Here is a 24,706-nt window from a genome sequence, read left to right as displayed (position 1 = left end):
TATGGTCTAAACCTAATAGGGTGATTACCTGATTAAAAAAAAAAAAACAACATTCTCCAAAAAAACCAGAAGTTTCAGGACCTTGAGTCTAAACAACCTAATAGTCAAGATATCTGAGTGACTATGTATACTAGACATATTAAGAGCCTGGAAAATATGACCAATCCTCAAAGGAAAAGACAATCACCAAATGTGAACCTTGAGAAAACCCAGATGTTGGAGTTATCAGACAAAGTATTTAAAACATCAATTATACCTCTGATCCATGAAGTTGAGGAAAAAACACTTGAAATGATTGGGTAGATATTCTCAGCAAAAAAATAAAAAGTATATAAAAAAGAACCATATGGAAAATTTAGAACTAAAAACTACAACATTTCAAATGAAAAAATTACCATCTGGGCTCAATAATAGACTAGAGATGACAGAGGATAGAACCAGTAACTAGAAAATAGGTCAATAAAAGAAATACTGTATGATTTCATTTACTTTTTTTAAAAAAGATTTTATTTATGGGGTGCCCAGGTGGCTCAGTCAGTTAAGTGTCTGCCTTCTGTACACACCATGATCCTGGATCCCCAGGATTAAGCCCGGCACTGGGCTCCCTGCTCAGTGGTGAGTCTTCCTCTCCCACTGCCTCTTGCATGCTCTCTCTCAAATAAATAAATAAAATAAATAAAATCTTCATTATTTATTTATTTGAGAGAGCGAGAGTGCGAGTGAGTGGGGGGAGGAGCAGAGGGAGAGGGACAAGCAGACTCTGTGCTGAACATTGAGCTTAATGTGGGGCCGGACCCCAGGACCCTGAGATCAGGACCTGAGCCAAAACCAAGAGCCTGGCGCTTAACCACTAAGCCACGCAGGAACCCTTGATTTCATTTATATGTGGAATCTAAAAAAATCAAATTCAAAACAGGAGAGTAGAATAGTGGTTACCAGGCACTGAAGGGTGGGAGAGATGGGGAGTTTGATCACAGGGTACAAACTTTCAGCCATAACATGAATAAGTTCTAGGGATCTATTCTACAGCATGGTGTCTGTAGTTAATAAGACTGTATTGTATACTTGAAATTTGCTAAGAGAGTAGATCTTAAGTGTTCTTGCCACACTAACAAAAAGAAGGTAACCATGTGAAGTGATAGACGTTAGTTAGCTTGACTGTAGTAATCAGTGTATGTCAAACCATCACATTATACACCTTAAATATATACATTTTTTGTTTGCCAATTATACCTCAGTGAAACTGGAAAGAAAATAGGTCAGGGGTGCAGTGCCTGGGTGGCTCAGTCGTTAAGCATCTGCTTTCAGCTCAGGTCATGATCCCGGGGTCCTGCTCAGCANNAAGCTTCTCCCTCTCCCACTTCCCCTGCTTGGGTTCCCTCTCTCACTGTGTCTCTCTCTGTCAAATAAATAAATAAAATCTTTTTTAAAAAAAGAAAGAAAATAGGTCAATAAATATTATCCAATCTGAAGAATACCAAAACAAAGATGTGAAGATTGAACAAAATGAACAGAGTTTCAGGGGCTTGTGAGACAATATACAAAAGCCTGGCATTCATATCATTAGAGTTCCAAAAAGAGAGAAGAGATTGGTGTAGAAAAAAATATTTTAAGGAATATTAGCTGAAAGCTTCTTACATTTCTTGCACAAATTTACAGATTCAAGAAAATTAGTGAACCCGAACAGAATAGCTCAGAGAAAACCAGGCCCAGCCGTATCATAATCAAACTAATGAAAACCAAAGATAAATTTTTAAAAATCTTTAAAGCAGCTAAGGATCATGTTTGTATATATGTCTGTATATATGGAAACAATGATTCAAACATCTGTGGATTTGTCATCAGAAACCATGGACACCAGAAGACAGTGGGACATCTTTAAAGGGCTGAAAACAAAGACATTCTCAGAAAAAGGGAAACTAAGAGACTCTGTCAACAGTAGACATGTTCTACAGGACATGCTAAACTAGGTTCTCCAGGATGAAGGAAATGTGCATTAGAGAAAAACTGGAATTTTCAAGAATGAAGGAAGAGCATCAGAAATGGTAAATATATGGATAAATACAAAAGACTATTTTTCTCTTAAGTTCTTTAAAATATGTATTGCTATTGAAATCAAAGGTGTGACATTGGTGGTATTTCCAGTGTAAATAGATGTTAAACATACAAAAAATACAAAATGGTAAAGGGACCCATATGGTTGTATGGTTTCTGAATTTTGTTTAAAGTGGTAAAATGCTGGTGCTGGGTGGTTCAGTCAGTTAAGTGTCTGATTTCGGCTCAGGTCATGATCCCGGAGTCCCAGGATCAAGCCCCACATCAGGCTCCTTGCTCAGCGGGGAGCTTGCTTCTCCCTCTGCCCCTCACCCCACTCGTGCTATGTCTCTCTTGTTCTCTCTCTCTCTGTCAAATAAATAAATAAATAAATAAAATCTAAACAAAAATAAAGTGGTAAAAAACTAAGTCTAAATAGATTGTGAAAGTTAAGTGTATATATTGTAATTTCTACTGAAATTATTAAAAATATAATTCAAAGAGAAACAGCAAAAAAGCCAATATATTAATTGAAACAGAATAGAAAAAAATATCCAGCTAACCCCAAAGAAAGCAGGAAAAGGGTTAGAGAAGAGCAAAAACAGTGGGGACAAGCAGCAACAAATAATGTCATATTGAAATCAAATCATGCCAGCAATTACATTGAGTCTTAAAACTCTAAACACACAAATTAAAAGGCAGAAATGGAAATTAAATGATAAAAAAACAAGTCCCAATTACATGCTGTCTGTAAGAAATACACTTTAAATATAAAGGCATATATAGGTTAAAAGTAAAATGATGGAGCCATCTTGCTGTGAAGCAGGAGCCAAGCGATCGCGGTGCCCTTTGCAGCTGTGCTTCTCACCCTATGCTTTCAATGGAGGTACTGGTATTGGTAATCACTGGAGGAGATTTTTCAGTTGTTGCTTCTGACACTCGATGGAGTGAAGCATTTTTAATTCACACCTGGGAAAGCCCCAAGTGTTACAAATTAACAGACAAAACAGTCATTGGATGCAGCGGTTTTCATGGCGACTATCTTACCCTGACCAAGATGACTGATGCAAGACTAAAGATGTATAAGCATTCTAATAACAAGACCATGATTACAGGGGCAATTGCTGCAATGCTCTTGACAATCCTCTATTCGATGCACTTCTTTCCATACTATGTTTACAACATCATCCAGGGACTGGGTGAAGGGAAAGGAGCTGTGTACAACTTTGACCTGGTCGGGTCCTACGTCAGAGACTCTTTCAAGACTGGAGGCTCAGCAGGGGCCATGCTACAGCCCCTGCTTGACCACCAGGTTGGTTTTAAGAACATGCAGAATATGGACCATGTCCCACTGTCCTTGGACAGAGTCATGCGTCTTGTGAAAGATGTCTTCATTTCTGCGGTGGAGAGGGATGGTTTCACTGGGGGTGCACTGGGATCTGCATCATGACCAAGGAGGGCATCAGGGAGGATGCTGTTCCCCTGAGGAAGGATCAGTTTGTGTGTTGGTATCATCAGTCACTTCAAAACTGGTCAATTTTGTATCTTGGAGCTATTGGACTCATTTCTTTTATTAAAAAGTAAAGCCTGAAGTAATAAAGAAAGTAAAATGACGGAAAAAATATGCAATGCAAATAATTGAAAGAATGTTGTGGTGACTATAGTAATATCGGACAAAGTAAACTTCGGAGCAATAAATATTACCAGGAAAAAAGAAGAAACTAATTATGAAAGAATTAGTTCACCAAGACATAAATGCATATGCAGCTAACAACAGATCTTCAAAATACGCCTGATAGAAAGTCATACAAATGAAAGAGGAAATAGACAAATCAACAAGTCTATATGGTGACTTCAATACAGGTATTTCAGTAATTGATAGAAAAATTAGAAAGGAGATGACTATGAATATAGAAAGCCTAAACAACACCATCACCAGCTTAAATTAATCTTCTTATCAAGTGCACATGGGACATATTCTGGGCCATAAACAAACCTTAAAATTGTTAAAGAATGGAAGTCATACGAAGTACATTTGCTGACCATAATGATACTAAACTAGATAGTAATAACAAAGACATAAAATATCTGGAAAATCCTCCAATATTTGGAAAAAAATTACTAAATAACCAGTAAATTAAAGGAAAAGACCCAAGGGAAATTAGAACATATTTTCACCTAAATTAATTTTTGTTAAAGATTTTATTTATTCATTTGAGAGAGACCGAGACAGAGAGAGCACAAGCAAAGGGAGAGGCGGAGGGGGAGGCGGAGGGAGAGGGAGAAGCAGACTCCCCACTGAGCTGGGAGTCCAACGCAGGACTTGATTCCAGAACCCTGAGATCATGACCAGAGCTGAAGGCAGACGCTTAACCATCTGAACCACCCAGGCACCCCTTAAATTAAATTGAAATTGTAATATTTGTGAGACTCATCTAATGTAGCTGTTCAAGGGAAGTTGTGGCACTAAATGCATCTTTTAGAAAAGAAAAAGGTTTCAGAGTGAGGTTCCAAGCATCCACCTCAAGAAACTAGTAAAGCGAATTAAATTCAAAGAAAACAGGAGGGGGGCGCCTGGGTGGCTCAGTCGTTGAGCAACTACTTTCGGCTCGGGGCCTGATCCCAGAGTCCTGGGATCGAGCAGGCATCGGGCTTCCTTCTCTGCTGGGAGCCTGCTTCTTCCTCTCCCACTCCCCCTGCTTGTGTTCCCTTTCTCTCTGGCTGTCTCTCTCTCTGTCAAATAAATAAATAAAATCTTAAAAAGAAAACAGGAGGAAGGAAATGGTAAAGTTAAGAGCAGAAATCAATGAAAATGAAAACAAAAACAATTGAGAAAAATCAATGAAACTAAAAGCTATACCTTTGAAAATTCCAGGAAAATTGAATCTGTAGCAACGCTAAAAAAAATTGAGTGAAGACACAGATTGCCAACATCAAGAATGAAAGAGAGGCTACCACTACAGAACATACAGGCATAAATGGATATTAAGGGACTACTAAAGACAATTATATGCATATAAATCTGAAAACTTAAATTGAACCGATTCTTAAAAGACACAAACTACTAAATCTCGCTCAAGAGGAAATAAGTTACTAGACAGTCCTGTATCTATTAAAGAATTAAATTCATAGCTAAATAAACTTTCAAAAAGAAGACTCTAGGTCCAGATGGCTCCACTGGAGGATCCTATCAATCATGTAAGAAAAGGACCAGTACTAAATCTATACAATCTCTTCCAGGAAAAAAGGTCAACGTCACCCTGATATCAAAATCAGAAAAAAAAGTTAAAGAAAATTAGAAGCCCAGTATCCATCATAAATAGAGTTGCAAAACCCTAAACAAAATATTAGCAAATAAAAGTCAATAATATATGAAAATGATAATACATCAGAACCAAATGAAGTTTATCTCAGGAATGTAAAGATGATTTATCACTGAAAATCAATAAATTTGATTCACCATAATAACAGATTAAAGAAGAAAAAATATACAATCATATAAAAAATGCAGGGAGAAGAATTTGATAAAATTCAACATCAATTCATGATTTTAAGAATTATCCACAAACAAGGAATCAGAGGGGAACTTAACTCAACCTGATACGGAGGATTTATTTAAAAAAAAAAAAGACACCTAAAAACAAAACAAGAAAACACCCCTTAGGTAATAACATACTTAATGGTGAACTGAATACTTTTTACTTAAGATCGGGAATCAGGGAACGATGTCGACTTTAACCTCTTATTTAACTTTGTACTTGTCCTCTTGAGTGAAATGAGGCAAGAAAGATAAATAAAAAGTATAGAAATTGGAAAAGAAGAAATAAATCTGCCTTTATCCATAGATGTCATGATTTTCTAAATAGAAAATACCAAGGAATCTACAAACAAGATCAATATACAAAAATCAGTTATTTTTCCAAATGCTGACAGTGAACAATTGGAAGACAAAATTTAGAAGTCCATGCCATTTATAATAGTACACACATCATGAAATACTTATGCATAAATTTAACAAAATACACTTATCTGTTTGCTGAAAATTACTGAACATGGATAAAAAGACTCAATGTTGTTACATTTTAGTTCTCTCCAAATCAATCTATAGATTCAATTCAATCACAATAAAATCATAGCAGGATATTTGTAGATATAGAAAAGCTGGCTCAAAAATGTATGTAGAAATGCAAAGAAACTTAAATAGACAAAACAACTTGGAAAAAGAAGAAAAAGTTGGAGGACTCACACGAGCTGATTTCAAGACTTACTATAAAGCTACAGTAATCAAGACATGATGGTATTGGTGACAGGATAAACACACAGATTATTGGTACAGAACCTAAAGTACAGAAATAGAGCCACAAAGATATAGACAATTGATTTTTTTGCTACATCTACTTTATTTCTTTGTTAGTTCATGCATTTTTAAAAATATTTTTATTGTGCTAAAAATGTATAACATAAAATTTACCATCTTAACCATGTGTAAGTATATATAGTTCAGTAGTGTTAGGTCTATTCACATTGTTGTACAACTAATCTCCAGTACTTTTTCATCTTGCAAAACTGAAACTCTATACCCATTAAACAACTGCTGATTTCTTCTCATTCCAGCCCCTGGAAACCACTCTCCTACTTTCTGTTTCTATGAATCTGGCTGCTCTAGATACCTCATATAAGTTAAATCATACAGTATATGTCTTTTTGTCATACCAGTATATGTCTGACTGTCTTATTTTATGTCCTCAAGATTCATCCATGTTGTTGCATGTGTCAGGATTTCCTTCCTTTTGGCAAATTGAATTTTGACAAGGTTCCAAAGACAATTAAATGGGAAAAAAATAGTCTTTTCAAAACTCGTGTCTGAAAAATTAAACAGTATGCAAAAAGAAAAAAATAAGTATACCCAGTGCCCACATCTTGGTTATTATTACCATTCTCCAATGAAAGGAACCCTGGACTCTTGGGAAAATGGCTAACTTTAGGACCAGGGAAGAAATATACAATATGAGCCTGGAACATTTTGTACTGCCACAAAGCAAGGAAGCAAGCAAGCAACATCAAGAAAAACCCCTTGATGAAGGGGATATGTCAAAGAGACACAGGACCTAACTGAAAGAGGTCCCAGTGGCCAAAGCTGGAGTAATTTAAACAACAAAGCAAATGAAATAGTGTCAGATCATAACCCAAAATATGGAATAAATATCCATGAGTCCATAGTGTCATAAATGATGAACAACAAAGAGCAACGACCTTCTGAGTTTTGAAATTTTTGAGTACTGATACTCAAAACAACATTGGTGGATTCAAAATAATTGTGATGAGTAAAATAAGCCAGACATGAAAGAGTACATACTTCGTGATTCCATTTACATAAAATTCTAAAAAGTGCAATCCAATCTATAGTGACAGAAAGTAGGTCAGTAGTTGACTGGGAATGGAGGTGGGAAGAAGGATGGAATGCTGCATAAATTATCTTTTTAGGGGGTACCTGGGTGGCTCAGTCAGTTAAGCATCTGCTTTCAGCTCAGGTCATGATCCCAGGGTCCTGGGATTGAGGCCTGTGTCAGGCTCCCTGCTCAGCGGGGAGAGGGGGGTCTGCTTGTCCCTCTCCCTCTGGCCCCACCCAGCTCGTGTGCTCTCTCCCTCTCTCTCGAATAAATAAATAAAATCTTTTTTTTAAAAAATTTTATTTATTTATTCAACAGAGATAGAGACAGCCAGCGAGAGAGGGAACACAAGCAGGGGGAGTGGGAGAGGAAGAAGCAGGCTCATAGCGGAAGAGACTGATGTGGAGCTCGATCCCATAACGCCGGGATCACGCCCTGAGCCTAAGGCAGACGCTTAACCGCTGTGCCACCCAGGCGCCCCAATAAATAAAATCTTTTAAAAATTATCTTTTTGGGATGATTGAAATGTTTCTTATCTTAATTGTGCTGTGTTTTCATAGCTGTACACATATGTCAAAACTAATCAGATTTTACACTTCAGCTATGTGCATTTTATTTTTATTTCAGTTAGGCCTCAATAAGGTTTTAAAAATTGTCTGCTTGACCCTCAGTCTAAAGCTCTTTTCGTTATAGCACTGTTGCATATCTGGGTGGGATGGAACCTTTGAGGATGGCGGACAGAGAGAAAGAATCAGTATTTATGAAGTGATCTATGAGAATTAGAGTCTCCCAGGTATTGAAACATAGTATTAGGTCAGACTTCAAATAATAGATTGGACTACATGAAATTGCTCTTTTTATAGGCCGAAAGTGGTTGAATATCAGAATTTCATATGGTTCAATCTATAGTAATTTGTCTTTTTCTAGTGGGGGGTGTGTACATGGAAAGAGCATAATATATGCATTGCATTTAGACTTAGGTGCACGGGCGCCTGGGTGGCTCAGTCGTTAAGCGTCTGCCTTCAGCTCAGGGCGTGATCCCGGTGTTATGGGATCGAGCCCTGCATCAGGCTCCTCCACTGGGAGCCTGCTTCTTCCTCTCCCACTCTCCCTGCTTGTGTTGCCTCTCTCTGGCTGTCTCTCTCTCTGTCAAATAAATAAATAAAATCTTAAAAAAAAAAGACTTAGATGCAAATTCATAGAGTGGTAAAATGTGACATCTGTGAGTTAATTCAAGGAAGGATACTGGCTTCTCACTCTCAGTACAAGTCACGAAGACTCAATAGAGCATATGAATTTTTTTCTTAAAATGGAAATTGCTTCTGACAATGTAGAAAATTTAAAGAAGAAAAAATCACCCAAAGAAAATCACTGTTAATTTGGTGCGAAAGCTTTAGGATTTTTTTCTGTACACATGTAAACTCACATAGATTATAGCTTAGTTTTTAAAGTGGTATTGTGGGGGCGCCTGGGTGGCACAGCGGTTAAGCGTCTGCCTTCAGCTCAGGGCGTGATCCCGGTGATCAGGGATCGAGCCCCACATCAGGCTCCTCCGCTATGAGCCTGCTTCTTCCTCTCCCACTCCCCCTGCTTGTGTTCCCTCTCTCGCTGGCTGTCTCTATCTCTGTCGAATAAATAAATAAAATCTTTAAAAAAAAAATAAAGTGGTATTGTGCTGTAGAATTGATTTGATATGAATGCAACACATGTATTTTTATTTTTTTTAATCTTAGACAGCATTTCAAGGACATATATGAAAGAACATTATTTTGCTTTTTAGCTTTCACATTGTTTTGTCATCATGTGGAGGAATTCTAATTATTGTTTTTTAAATCCTGTGTTGTTAACATTTTGGCAGTTTACAGTTGCACTACTCTACAGAAGAGTCTAATGAATATTCTTGTAACTACATCCTTGTACACATACATGAATATTTCTGAAGGATAAATTGCTAGGGGACGGTCAATGGGTAAACATTCTCGAGACTTTGGATATATAGTTAGCAGTTTGGTAAATCCTTCTTGCAACACTGTTTCCTTGGCTTTGGGGATGCTATTATTCTCTTGGTTTTCCTTTTAACTTGGCTTTTCTTTTTAACCCATTTCCTTTTAATCATTGGTTAATCCATTAACCATCCTGTCTCTTTGCTGGATCCTCTTTCTCTTTCTAGTACCCAAATGCTCAGTCCTTGGAGCTCTTCTTTATCCACAGGGGCTTTCTACGGGATCTCAGCTGGCCTCGTGACTTCCGAATTTCTATCTCCAGCTCTGACCTTTCCTTGAATTCCAGACTGTCCACTTGGATAGCTAATAGGCATTTAACACTTAAATATTGTCTCAAATCAAAGTTTTTATTCCTACTCCACCCCTCAGTCTGCTCTTCATTTATTATTCTCCCCACCCTCAGTAGCTTAAGCCAAAAAATGAGAAATATCCTTGATTCTTCTCTTTCTTCCTTCATCCAAATCGAATCCATCAGGAAATTCATTCAGGTCTACTTTCAAAATATATCCCAAATCTGACAACCTCTCACCATCTCTGCCTCAACCATCCTAGTCCAAGACATCATCATATGTCTGCTGAACTGGCTGCTAAGTACTGTCCCCTTTGCCCCTCTATGAGCTACCCTATGCACCACAGAATGAGTGATCCTTTAAAAATGCAAACGAGACTATGCCAGGGACCTCTTCAAAATCCTCCAATGGCTTCTCAGTACACTTATGAAATGCATAGTTTTCTGTTCCATATACACTTGTCATCCCTTGAATGCCCCCTTTGCTCTTATGGCCACCTTTGTTTTCTTATTATTTCATTTTTTCCATTTAAGTGTTACCTATTCAGGAAGGACCTCTCTGACTACCCACTCTAAGGTACCACTTCCTGCTACTCTTTTCCCCCTTATCTGTTCAATCTTTTTATCACAACATTTGTTAGTACCTGACACAATATATATTCATTTGTTAACTTATGTATTTTGTCTCATAAGAATCTAAGCTCTATTGGGGGCAGGGCCTTTTTTTTTCTTGCTATACACATAGCAGACGTTCACTGAATAAATGAATTAATGAGGCCATTTTTCAGTAAGCTTGTAATAATATCCATTTCTACCAGCTGTATCTCAGAGAGTCTGTTTTCCCATACCCTTGCCAACAATGGATGTTACGGACTTTTTCATCTCTGCTAATCTGTAGATTACAAAACAATATATAATGGTGAGAAACTATGAAAAGATGGTAGAATAGAACTGTTTTCTTTCCTAGTGGTATATGAAATAATGCTCATCTTACAGTTGATGGCATCTAAGACTTGATGAAGCATGGCATTTGGACTGCCTGTCAATTTGCCTTGCATTGTATATACAGATTAGAGAACATGATGTGGCCTTTGAAAAGCTGAGAAACTAAGTGGTAAGTAAAATGTGCATAAATATTTTGAACAATGTGGGACTAAGTCAGGTAGGGATAATTTTACAATCATTAGACTGATTAGTAATTTTCCGGTTCTGTTTGGTGGGCCTGCCCCAGGGGTCTTCAGACAGTGGGTGAGGAGTGGATAGCCAGCTGAGCTCATATTCTAGCTTAAATGGAGCAGCTCTACTTTGACCTATATTACATTTTGGATGTCCTTGGTCTTCCCATTATTTCACTTGAAGAAAGAGTGCCATTGATTAGAAATAAAAACAAATATTTGAAAATTATTGTTTCCAATGTTTGGAGAAGGGCCATAAGGGTATGTGCTAGAACTGTAGAAGAAGGCTTGCATTGAATAGATAGAGGGGAATTAAAGAATGTTTCTTTTTTAAAAGATTTTATTAATTTGAGAGAGAGAGAGACAGAGACAGAGAGAACACAAACAGGAGGAGAGGTAGAGGGAGAGGCAGAGGGAGAGAGAAAAACAGATTCCCTGCTGAGCTGGGAACCTGACATGGGGCTCAATCCCAGGATCTGGTGATCATGACCTGTTCCGAAGGCAGACGCTTAACTGAGCCACCCAGGCACCTCAACAGTATTTCTTTATACTTTTACAGTACTTTATGCTCTTCCAAATGCTTTTACAAATATTATCTCATTTAAGCTTTATTACATCCCCATGAGTTAGGCAATTCAGCTAGCATTATCCTCATTTTACAAGTGGAAAACATGAGTCTGTGAGTTGTTCAAGATTATACGGCAGTTAATCTAATCTATGGCAGGGCCAGAATTCACAAATCAGAAACCTTGGTATTCTGATTCTAACAGAACAGCATGAGGAAAATGTAGACTCTTTCCTAAGTAAGAAAACCCAATTTCTTTGTAGGACCTTGATTCTCCTATAACAGTTTTATTTAAAAGGTCTCCCCCCAAACTGTATTTATCTAAAGTTCAAAGCTAATCCTATTACATTTCTTTCTATGCATAGGATTTCTAGCTCAGTTTTGTCCTCTCTAATGCCCTGAAAAAAGGATAATGCAGTCTCATTGTAATACATGTGATTAGGTTGATTTTTTTTTTCAAAATATAGTCATTAGCAGATGCTTCTCTGAGATTGCAAAAAAAAATGGTTTTTAATGTTCTTGTATTCCAGAATCATAGGGTAACTGATGAGGAGACTGGATTTAGCTGACTGAATCTGGCAGCTTAACAATAATTGGTGTGCCAGACATGATTACTCTGTGGCAGACACATTACCCAAATCATTTCGTTTGATTCCTCACAACCTCATTTAATGAGGTAATTGATAGATTATGAGTTGATTCCCCTCACCACCACCATCGCCTTCCTCCCTAAAGACATTCCACAGGAGATCAACCTTGAAGAAAAATTGTGTTGTTGTTGTTTATAATTGGCATTCAGTTTTTTGGAGACATTTGTATTCTTTAATATTACACTTTAGGTTTTGACTATTATTTAACCTTTAAAATTAGACTTGAACAGCCAAGATTTAGAAAGCCTTCATCCAACAAGTAAAATACTTCAAGAAATAATAAATCTACCTGTAGGGTACAGTTTTCGATGGAGTGAAATAAAGATTAATCGACTTTGTAAGGCAAGTTCTTAGGGATGGAAAGAAGACCTCAGATTGTAGCTCAATCTTACTGGTGCAAGAGTGGACTCATGTAGAGTAGGTGTGAAAAGTCTGGAACTTTCAGGCTTCTCAGGAGGCTGCTTCCCTAGAACAATATGGAATTAGACAGATTTCACACAGGATCTGCCCAGAGTTCTTCTTCCTCATTCACCAATCCCCACAGCCGAGACTACTTTAACTTGCCTTGCATTCTGAGACCAGGGACACCTGGCTGGCTCCATCCATAGTGCATGTGACTCTTGATCTCAGGGTTGTGGGTGCAAGCCCCACCTTGGATGTGGAGCTTACTTAAAAAAATGTTTTTGAGGGGCACTTGGGTGGCTCAGTCAGTTGAGTGCCCGAGTCCTGCTTTAGGCTCGGGTCATGATCTCGGGGTCTTGGGATCAGGGCCAGTGTCGGGCTTCCCTCTCAGTGGGGGAGTCTGCTTATCTTCCTTTCCCTTTGCCCCTCCCTGCTCGTGCTCTCTTTCTTCCTCTAAAATAAATAAATCTTTAAAAAAGATTTCTGAGACCAATTCCTCTTCTATACTAGAGAAATGGAAGGAAAATAATGACATCAATTAGGGACTTCCTTTGTGCCAGACACATTATCTGAATCATTTCGTTCAGTTCTTCACAATGACACTAATTATTGCCAACTCACAGCAGCTAAGACAATAAACTCAATAAATACTTGTTGACTGAACAAACAGGCAACATAGCTCTTTATATTCCCATTTTATAATTGAAGAAATTGATACTTGGATAGGTTAAATATATAGCCCAAAGTTACATAGGTGTAAATTTCTTCTTCCCTTCCTCTTTCCCTTCCTCTTTTTCTTTTTTCAGTTTTAAAATGTTTTCAAAAGTTATGCATGCTTGGCCTTAAAAACCTAAACGTTATAAAAGTATAAAGAGTTAAAGTGAAAGCCTCTTTCTCCACCTCCTCCCTGCTTTACTCTCCAGAGAATCTCCCTATAAGTAATTTGGTATATCCATGTCTTTTTCATCATATCAGGCAGATCTTACAACGGCTGCCACGGCTCTGGGTTGAACCTTAAAACTCCTTGATTCATATGACTGGGCTTCGTCATGATCTTTGGTTGCAAGCTCTCATCTTGTACCCCTGATTTTGCAGCTGAGTGTTTTCATTATTGTATCCTCATGCTTTTGTTTCTGCCACGGTCAGCAAAAGTGTATTGACGTTGTTTACATTGTTTATAATAAAGGTATATTACTCTAGCTGAGTTTACCAAAATTAAAGCTTTTCTATTTAAGTTGCCGGTATACACTTGGGGGATGTGACAGACAGTTAAAATGTACTCTACGGCAACTGTTTTATGACTGTGGTTGCAATCGAAAGAGTAAGCGTGGCAGCAGGATGCACTAAAACTGATAAATGGATTGTAAAGAAAAGCAGTGCGCGAAGAGCTGGTAACTGCTTGTCCCTGCTGTCTGGTTTGATGTGGTGCTGGTGATAAAGCCTCAGTCTTTCTGGAGGCAATCTGTGTTGTTGCAGAAAAAGGTAAAACTATCTTAATAGATCTCTAGTTTATCATCACATTTCTTCTTTCATTGTGTCTTGCAGTCGTTTATCTTTAGTAAGGGATCTCTAGCAATTCCATTTCCAGCAAATTGTTCCCCAACTTGTTCTTTATTTAGCCCATCTCACCGCTTCTTCAGTAAGTCCATTCTAAGGATCAGCTATCATTATTCTCTGACCACAATAATATTTCCTTCCTTATCCTTACTCCTTTATAACTACTGACTTTTCTTCTTTTGCCCCCACCCCACAAATAACCTCCAGTCTCTTTAGGTCTTCTGATGAATTTTTCATTTAGTTTTTTTGTTTGTTTGTTTGTTTGCTTGCTTGCCTACCCATCTTGGGACCCAGGATCAGCTACTTTAATATCTCTCACTAACTCAAATAATCCCTTATTTCTTTGATCTTTTGTTAAGTCTACAAAACCCAGTCTCAAACCAGGAAAGAAACTTCTTTTTATTCTGTTCCTCTGATTTTACTCCTGGACTGTAATATCTGAGGAAAGTCACAAAATCATGATGACAAAGTTCAAAATAAATCTGGGCTCCTGAACCTCAGCTGGATTTTGCACTTTAGTTGCTAGCTTTTTTACTGCTGCGTGACATTTTCTGATCATTCCCTATGGTAGATGCCCAAATTTTAGACAGGCCTTAGTATCTCAGCTCTAAATATGGTTACTACTTAATTCCTTGGGTAAGATTGAGGCCTTTTGATATGGCTCCCTGACCTTTCTTCATTTCCTTCTAAGTAGATTTTTATTGCCAAACTTTCTTCTTCACCAATATCTAATCATCTAACATCCTGTCTTTGTCCTATAAGAGACACCTTTTTTTAAAGAATTTATTTATTTCAGAGAGAGAGCATGCACAAGCAGGGGGAGGGACAGAGGGAGAGGTGAGAGAGAATCTCAAGCAGACTCCCAGCTGAGCATGGAGCCCAGTGCGGGGCTCAGTCCTATAACCCTGAGGTCATGACCTGAGCCGAAACCAAGAGTCAGACACTCGACCAACTGAGCCACCCAGGTGCCCCAAGAGACAATTTTTCAAGGCAGGTACCTCTTGTTCTCATCCTTTCCTCATTGCTCTGGCACCTTGCTGCGTCAGTGATCCCCTCTCTACAATGTCAGTCTCTCTTCTCTCCCACAGAGAAGCTTCCCCCAGAATCTTCCACAGTCTTCCTTGAAATTGGATATCTCCTAAAACTGCCATTTCGTTTCCCTCCCACACCCTTTATTGCCAATATTTTAAAAAGAATAGGCTGTACTTGCAGTTTTTCTTCCTTACTGCTTCTCTGTACTCCTTGAAATCTGGTTTCTATTCTCCCAACTGTACAGAAATTCTTTCCCCAAACTTCTGATGTTCCGATAATAGTTTCATATAATGACTTTCCCAATTGTCATCCTCTTAGCCTTACTCTAAGACAACATATGACTTTCTAAGGCGTAGGTACTTAAGATATAAGTACATATGTTGACTACCATATCCTTCTTAAAATTCTTTTCCCTTTATATGGAGGAAATTCTCTGTCATGGATTTTCTCCTACCTGTAGGTGTCCTCCACATTAACTTCTGTTATAAATTGTAAACTTTTGAATGGAGAATTGAAAGCATTTATCCATACAAAGACCTGTGCTTAATTGCTTATGGGGATTTATTCACAATTGTCAAAACCTAGATTCATCCCAATAGGTGAACGGATAAACAAATTGTGGTGCATTCATAAAATGGAAAACTACTCAGGAATAAAAGAAACAAAACTGATACACATAACATTGGGTAATTTTCTCTCTTTTTTAAGGATTTTATTTATTTATTTGAGAGAGAGAGTGACAGAGATAGTGAGAAAGAGAACAATTGGGGAGGAGAGGGAGAAGCAGGCTCCCCACTGAGCAGGGAGCCCAACTCAGGGCTCCATCCCATGACCCTGGGCTCATGACCTGAGCCAAAGGCAGACACTTACCCGACTGAGCCACCCAGGTGCCCCAACATGGGTAATTCTCAAAAGTATTATGCTAAGGGAAAGAAGCCAGACACTAAAGACTGCATACTGTAAAGTTCAATTTATACGACACTCAAGAAAAGGCAAAACTACAGTGACAGAAAGCAGATTAGTGGTTGCCAGCTTGGTCTGAGGTTAAGGGAGGATATTGAGTACCAAGGGCCAAAAGGGAGCACTCTGGAATGATGGAAATGTTGTATATAGTGATTGCAGTGGTGGTTATATAACCAGATACATTCGTTATTGACATTTTAGAATTTTATTGTATATAAATTATACCTTGACAAAGTTGACAAAAAGTTAAAATATAAAACTCTAGAACTAGTGCAATGATTTTCATATCTTCATATGTTCCCCCCCGAAATCAATTGTTCGTTTTTTAATGATCATTTTCTTTTTCGAAATATTTTATTATTTGCCTCAATAGATTGTAAACTTATTTTTGGATCTAGCACTGAATCCAATATTGTTAGTTACATAGAATGTACTCTGTAAGTACTTGATTTGTTGATGCAGTTATATTAAGGAGAAGTATACACTTGAGAAACAATGTACTGTAATATTTAAAACATTTGTCATTAGAGAAACTTGAGTTCAAATCATTGCTTTGCAACTTGGCTGTGTGGGTTTGGGCTAATTTCTTGTTCTATTTATGCTTCTCTTTTTTTCTTCTGTAAAAGAGGGAAAAGACTAGTAATTATTTCATAAGTTTATTGTAAGAATTGAAAGTGATAATGCTTATAAATAATTGGCATAGAGAAAACAGTAAAGGCAAAAAAGCACTGGACAGAATAAAATTTATTTTATCCTTTTAAGAGAGCTTATTCAGTGTCTAATTTTTGCATGTATAGTGGATTTATTCCTCATTAAAACTATAGTCACCATCCCCAATCAGGACTCCATAGTTATCTAGACAACCTTTGATGCTGGAAATAATCACCGATGTATTTTCATTCTATCATATCCTACCATATATATTACCTATTTTCCTTTCTTTACTTTCTTCACTCCTTTGCATTTATCCTCTGTGATATTTATTATTACCTTTTAGATATGGGATTTTAAGACAAATCCTCAAGAAGCCATTTATTTTATTTCTTTTTTTTTAAAGATTTTATGTATTTATTTGACAGAGATAGAGACAGCCAGCGAGAGAGGGAACACAAGCAGGGGGAGTGGGAGAGGAAGAAGCAGGCTCATAGCGGAGGAGCCTGATGTGGGGCTTGATCCCCTAACGCCAGGATCACGCCCTGAGCCGAAGGCAGACGCTTAACTGCTGTGCCACCCAGGCGCCCCTATTTTATTTCTATTACTTCATTTGCAATTGAAGTGAATTGGTTGATGACTTTTTGAATGGATAGATCACTTTCTAGGTGATTATTCTTTAAAGATGATAAATAATTCATAAAAATAACTAAGTAGCCCATGAAACACCAACAAGCATTAATAATAAATTTTAGAGTGATAACAGACTAAAATTTAAATAAATCATAGAATTTCCTTTTTTTAGATTTTATTTTTTTGTCAGAGAGAGAGAACAAGATGGGGGAGTGGCAGGCAGAGGGAGAAGCGGGCTCCCCACTGAGCAGGGAGCCCAATGCAGGGCTTGATCCCAGGACCCTGGGATCATGACCTGAGCCAAAGGCAGATGCTTAACCCACTGAGCCACCCAGGCATCCCAATATATCACAAAATTTTCTAACTATAAGGCATATAAGTAGTTATTCACTACAAGTCCCTCATTACTTGTTGAGGAAGCAGAGGCCAAAAGGGACAGGATGACTTGCCCAAGGACATGCAGCTAATTAGCGACAGAATTCCCAGTTAAATCCATTCTTAATCCAGTGGCTTTCCATCTAAACCAGTTGGCATCTATATAAACATGATTACTTACTTTATACATTTAACCGCAAGAAAGTTGTATTGGACATAGCTTTTATTTTGTCTCAGAATTAGTGGAATACATTTATCAACCCACACTGAATTTCATAAAGTTAGAGTCAGATGTAATATAATTTCCCTAATAATACCATGATTCCTCTGTTCTCACCATTCTCATTGATGAATATCAAAATATCCCTGCCTCTTCTTACATCAGGCTGCTTTACTCTTCATCTGTCAAGACAACTGAGAATGCTTGAGTTTGTATCTGATTGAAGACTCATTTCTCTTATTTGACCTAACTTGCAGCCTCCTACGGAAGCAATCTTTAGAGCTCTCAGTTCCTTTGATTAGTTTGGTTCAGGGGTCAGCAAACTATGGCCTGTGGGTCAAATCTGGCTCACCACTTATTTTTGTAAATAAAATCTCATTGGATCAAAGCCATGCCAATTTGTTTATGAATTGTTCATGGTTGATTTCACATTACAATGGCAGAGTTATATTCTTTTGAAAGACACCATAAGACCCACAAAACCTAAAACATTTACTCTTTGGCCCTTTAGAGAAAAAGTTTGTGAGTTCCATGGTCTAGATTATGATCAACTTTTGGAGATGATCGTGAGCTTTGGAAAAGAATGTATGTTCTCTTTTTAGAATATCTTTATTAGATACATACCTAATAATTCAAATGCATAAAATGTATTTTTCAATTTTCTCCAGTATCATGTGTTTCTTTCTACTTTCCTCTATCAAAGATCGAGTGATATGATACATCAATCTCTCACTGCAATTACATTTTCTCAACTTCTCCTTGAACTTATAACAGATTTTGCTTGTACGTGTATGTAGTGGTAGAGATACTGTGCTATTTTGTAATGGTTTATTACTGTTGCATCCTCTTTGTAAGTTTTACATTTTAATAAAAACAAATTATCTTCTGTATCAGATGATGCCCCTTTTCTTTGATTTCTACTTTGGTATTAATTAGTATTGATTCTCCTGATTTGTTCTATTTTTATTTACATAATTGTTCATTCTTTTATCTGATTTTTTAAATTATTATATTATGTTAGTCACCATACAGTACATCCCTGGTTTCTGATGTAAAGTTCGATGATTCATTAGTTGCGTATAACACCCAGTGCACCACGCAATACGTGCCCTCCTTACTACCCATCACCAGCCTATCCCATTACCCCACCCCCCTCCCCTCTGAGGCCCTCAGTTTGTTTCTCAGAGTCCATAGTCTCTCATGCTTCATTCCCCCTTCTGATTACCCCCCTTTCTTTATCTCTTTCTTTCCCTACCGATCTTCCTAGTTCTTATGTTCCATAGATGAGAGAAATCATATGATAATTGTCTTATCCAATGTTTTTATATCTTTGGGAAGGAGACATATGAGCTGGTAATCCAGTACATCTAAAACGTGTGATTCCCCCATATTTGTCTTTTCCTCAACCATAAGAGATGGCCTGGGACTTTCAGCATTAGACAAGACAGATGAAGCCCACTACAGCCAATTTTCCCCGTTAATGACAACTAAAAATTGTGGACAAAACACGGAATGTGACTAATCAACGTCTCTGAAAAGTAAGCAATAGCAGGTAGACTGGGGAAAGAAGTAAAAACTTGAAGAATGATCAGGAAAGCTATGAGTTTACTATATTTTTGTTTTTGCTTTGTTTGCCTTTAACTCGAGGGTGGTGAATGTTTTCCATAACTGTGCAGTGAGTGTGGACAGCAAAAATTGAGTAACCCCCTTTCTAGGCAGAGGACTGAGAAAATGGTCTGGAGAATGTAAGGAAAATCCTTATCTTCTTTCTTTTTTCTCTCCAGGCCTTGCCTGAGATCATTACTAGTCACAAAGTTGCAGTGCTGTGATGATAATGGTACTCACTTGAAACCCCGAGGCAAAAATAATCCCCGTGTTTCTTTCTAGAGGAATCAAGGAAAGGGGCCTTGGTGGACCGAAGTGTGTGTTGGGAATCCTGATTCTTTTTCTCTTTTTTTCTTATTTTACTCTAATTTTGGCATCAGTTGCATGGAAGTCCACAACAGGCCTAAAACTATAAGAGGAACCCCTGTATTCCAGACAGAGGACCTGGGAAAACAGGTGTCTTGGAGCTGGAGACTGTGGGGGAAGTCCCAGATAGTAAATGATGGAAGAAGGGGGTTTTCTAATTGCAGGTTTAAACTGACACAAGTTCTGAGCTTACATCCATGATGTGCATGCAGAGCACAAACACAAAGAAGCATGCAAAAGGGTTTTTTTGAAAACTGACATACTAAATAAGCTATTGGCCAAGACCCAGAGTAAATCTTGAGTGGTGCATATGTGGGGCAGACACACACAGCAGAGCAAAGATTTGGAAGACTGAACTGATATTAGAATTGTTGCTCACAGCAGGCAAGGAAGAACTTGCAATCTGAGCCTAAATGAATTGATTGTCTGCTAATTAAACCAACCAACCAAACATACAAACAAACAAACTCATCATTCACCAGAGAAATTTAACAGGATCTGAAGTAAAAATATAGTATTCAGAATGTCTAGAATAAATAGTTTGTTAAGAGACAATAAACATGAGATTATGAGATGTTAAGAGATGCTAAACCTGAGGTAATTCAGATGTTGGAATTATCAAAGACTTTAAAACTGCTATTTTATCCATTCTTCATGTGGGAAGGTTGGACCCTCTTGAAATGGTTGGAAAGATAAAAGTTTTCAGCCGAGAAATACAGTCTATAAAAAAGGACTAACTTAAAATGTAGTACAGAAAAATATATCAATTAAAGTAAAAAATTCCTTGAAGAAGCTCAATAGCAAGGATAGAGATGGCAGAAAGAAGAGAAAGAGATTGGTTAAATCTTCCCAAATTTGGTGGAAGATATAAATTTATAGATTCAAAAGCTCAGCAAACTCCAAACAGAAGGAACATAAATTATGGTCACATACATCATAATCAAAATGCTTAAAACAAAAGAAAAGAAAAACTCTTAAAAACGAGAGAAAGAATATATTACATCTTGGGAAAACAGTCATTTGAATGATTGTGTATTTGTCATCACAAATCACGGAAGACAGAAGATAGTGGAATGGTAAATTTAATGTGCTGAAAGAAAATAAGTGTCAACTCGGAAAACTCCATGCATTTTTGGGGTGATGAAACTATTGATATCTTGATTGTGGTGGTGGTTATACAACATCTGTGTTTGTCAGAATTTATGGTGAATTTTACTATGTGTAGATTACAAATAAATTTAAAAGGGAAATGACCTGTAAATTCAAAACACATATGATAAATTGTGAATACATGCAGAAAATGGAATATCTTTTCCTTCTCTAAAATAAGAGATAATTCTATCCCTTCTCAACCCTAGAGACAGGCCCTTTGAAGCTAGTACATGGTTTTTTCATTTTAAACATAAATATCTTCTTAGCTGCCATTTGCAAATGAAAAATAAAATCACTTTGATATATATAAATGTACTTTTAATAAATACCTCAGTGTTAGAAAACATAGCTTGCACTATATTATTTAAAATTTTAAGCATAATTATGATTTTTTCATAATTTTGATTTTAAAAACAGAGATTAAAGGGACATATTTTCTACATATAGCTATTATCTGTGGAAGCATAGAAAAATGTCTAGAAACATATGTACCGCTCTCTGAGCTGTAGTTAACTCTGAGGTTAAGATTTATTTCGTTGGAATTGAGGGCGAAGAGAAGTTTCTCTACCCACTTTCCATAATTTCTGTAATTTGTTAAAACATTATAATAGCTTTTTAAAAATAATTGTGTTGTCTTCTGACAACATTTTATTTTATTTTAAAATAAAAATTTTAAATTAAAATTAAATTAAAATAAAAATTCTAACTAAAATAAGTCAATTGGAGAAAGACAATTATCATATGGTTTCACTCATATGTGGAATATAAGAAACAGGGCAGAGGACCATAGGGGAAGGGAGGGAAAACTGAGTGGGAAGAAATCAGAGACGGAGACAAACCACGAGAGACTCTTGGCTCTGGGAAACAAACTGAGGGTTGCTGAAGAGGAGGCGTGTGGGGGGGATGGGGTAACTGGGTGATGGGCATTAAGGAGGGCTCGTGATGTGATGAGTACTGGGTGTTATATGCAACAGATGAATCACTGAACACTACATCTGAAACTGATCATGTACTATGTGTTGGCTAATTGAATTTAAATTAAAAATAATAAAATAAAAATTCTGCTGTTCTTAAAAAGTGAAAATATAGAGGAAAAACCTACATTTAACTTTTTTTTAAGTTTCTCTATAGTTGTCCCTGTTGCCATGTATCAAGTATCTGCCTGCTCACCCTCAGAGTGAAAAATGTTACTGAGTCATTGACTCAGTAGAGGCCCCTGTCTCTGTTTGATAGCTTAAGAGTGTACATACTAGTGTTGTTTACACATACAGTTTTCATTTTTGTGATTAGTTTCTTTGTTACTATCAGTAAACCTAACCACTTTCATGGCAGTGCTTTGGAAGGCACTGGTGTGGGAAAAGGCAATGAGCTTTGGATGCAGACTGCCCCAGGAGAGAATTCCCATTCTTGACCCTACTGGCTATAAATTTCTCTATGTAGTAAGTGGTAAAAACTCACAATACCTTGGGGTGCCTGGGTGGCTCAGTTGGTTAAGCAGCCAACTCTTGATTGCGGCTCGTGTCATGATCTCAGGGTGGTGAGATCGAGCCCAAGTCGAGCTCTGTGCTCAGCACAGAGTCAATACTGCTTGGGATTCTCTCCCTCTCCTTCTGCCCCCACCCTTGCTTGTGTGCGTGCTCTCTCTCTCTAAAATAAATAAATAAATCTTAAAAAAAATAACAGTACCTTCCTTACATATAATCTCATGTATTACATGAGATAATCCAGAGTTTGGACCCACGTATGTCTGTTTCCAGAGGTCAAACACCCTATTACTGTGTTTTGCTGCCTCCCATGAAGTGCCAAATGCATTTTCCAATGGAAACACTGTTGTAAAAAATGATTAAAATTCCCCGATTAATCCCCATATGCTATCTGATAAATTCCCTTCAAAACTCTAGCAAAGAGAGTCATTGGCCAAAATTCCTGAAGGTTGGAGACTGGAATATTATACATCTATAAAAAAAATATGATACATCATAAAGTACTCTCTTAAAACAATTTGCAGGCTTTGCTTGTTAATACCCAAGAGCTTTGATCCATATTGAAATCATGTTCTACTCAGAGCCCATGTTCATGGGACTGTAGTTAAATACTCAAGACTAGAAGATTCCCTGGAAACCCAAATTTCAGAATTGTGCCACACATTTTACATGCATGGAAAGACTAGGTTTATAACTATCACAGATTGCTTTAGCTATTTTATTACTGAATAATCCTAGATCATTTCACAAGTAGGCAGACAATACAAAGACTATACGATTGACAGATTACAGTATGTGGAGGGGGAGTCATGACCCTTTTTTTCAGGGCACACTCTTTGAGATGATAGTGAGGCACAGGCAGCTATAGATTTAAAATGGGTATGGCAAATTTTTTTTTTTTAGCAAGTTTCTTGATATTCCTACTGTCCATTTTCACGAGCTGGGACCCTAGTCTTCTACTGACTGATGTTTAATGGGTGGTCCATTAAAAAAAAGATTTCTGTGGTAAAACATGGTTGAGAAATACTGCAGTAGACAATGTAAACAATTTAAAACAGATTACCGTAGGACATTTTAGAACATTTTGATATATGAGTAAATATTCATTTGAAATCTTTAATCTGGTGATAGTCGGCAGTGCCTCCCAAACTTATTTGATTACATGTGGCATATTTTTAGGATACACCTATTAACATTTCTCAGAACTACTAATCTGTAAGACACTTTGGGAAATGTCGTCCAAACGTTCACAATCCATGAATGCACTTTTACCCGATTTTCAAGCGTTGATATGGAATGTGTAGGGGTAGGGACCAGACCAGGCTAAGAAAGTTAATTGGGCAGAAGGATTAATCATGTGTGTAAAAGCAAGTAGAAACTTGGTACGCAGATCCTGTACCTTATCATCAGCAAAATATTTACAAACCCTCTCTTAGTTCAAGTTAGTAGGACAATTTCCAGAGTTGGCAACCCCGGTCTGTTGCTTTTTCGTTGTATCGTAACTCCAGATGTTCTTCCTTAGCCCAGCTTCTCTGGTATCTGCGATCACATCTTTTCTAATTAATTTCTTCAGCAAGGTTTTATTTAGCATCTATTGCATCTATTTTGCTGAAATAGGTATTAAAAAGTCTCAAAAAATGTAATAAACTTGTTTCTCGTTCTTTTTTTTAATTGATATTCAGTTAGCCAACATTTAGTACATTGTCAGTTTCAGATGTAGTGTTCAATAATTCATCAGTTGTGTATAACATCTAGTGCTCATCACATCAGGCGCCCTCCTTAATGCTAAACCCATCCCCTCACCCACCTCCCCTTCAGCAACCCTCAGTTTGTCTCCTATAGTTAAGAGTCTCTCATGGTTGTCTCCCTCTCTGATTTCTTCCCATTCACTTTTCCCTCCCTTCCCCTATGGTTGCTGTCCTGTTTCTTATATTCCACATATGAGTGAAACCATATGATAATTGTCTTTCTCTGATTGACTTATTTTGCTCAGCATAATACCCTCCAGTTCCATCCATGTCGTTGTAAATGGTAGGTATTCATTATTTCTGATGGCTGAGTAATATTCCGTTGTGTATATATATACACCACATCTTTATCCATTCATCTATTGATGTACATCTTAGCTCTTTCCACAGTTTGGCTATTGTGGATATTGCT

General features: G+C 37.4%; 1 protein-coding gene across 1 annotated transcript; it reads left to right on the top strand.

The window, feature by feature from the left end:
• Positions 1–2,905: 2,905 nt before the first annotated feature.
• On the top strand, positions 2,906–3,484 carry LOC103679757 (proteasome subunit beta type-1-like). Its single transcript, XM_040644060.1, has one exon. It carries the CDS (start codon positions 2,906–2,908, stop codon positions 3,482–3,484), a length of 579 nt encoding a protein of 192 aa, XP_040499994.1.
• The last annotated feature ends 21,222 nt before the right edge of the window (positions 3,485–24,706 follow it).

This window comes from Ursus maritimus (assembly GCF_017311325.1).
Source record: "Ursus maritimus isolate PB19 chromosome X unlocalized genomic scaffold, ASM1731132v1 scaffold_X1, whole genome shotgun sequence".
Classification (NCBI taxonomy): Eukaryota; Metazoa; Chordata; class Mammalia; order Carnivora; family Ursidae; genus Ursus; species Ursus maritimus.
Note: the sequence above shows the minus strand (reverse complement) of the source record. Positions and strands in the feature narration are given on the sequence as shown.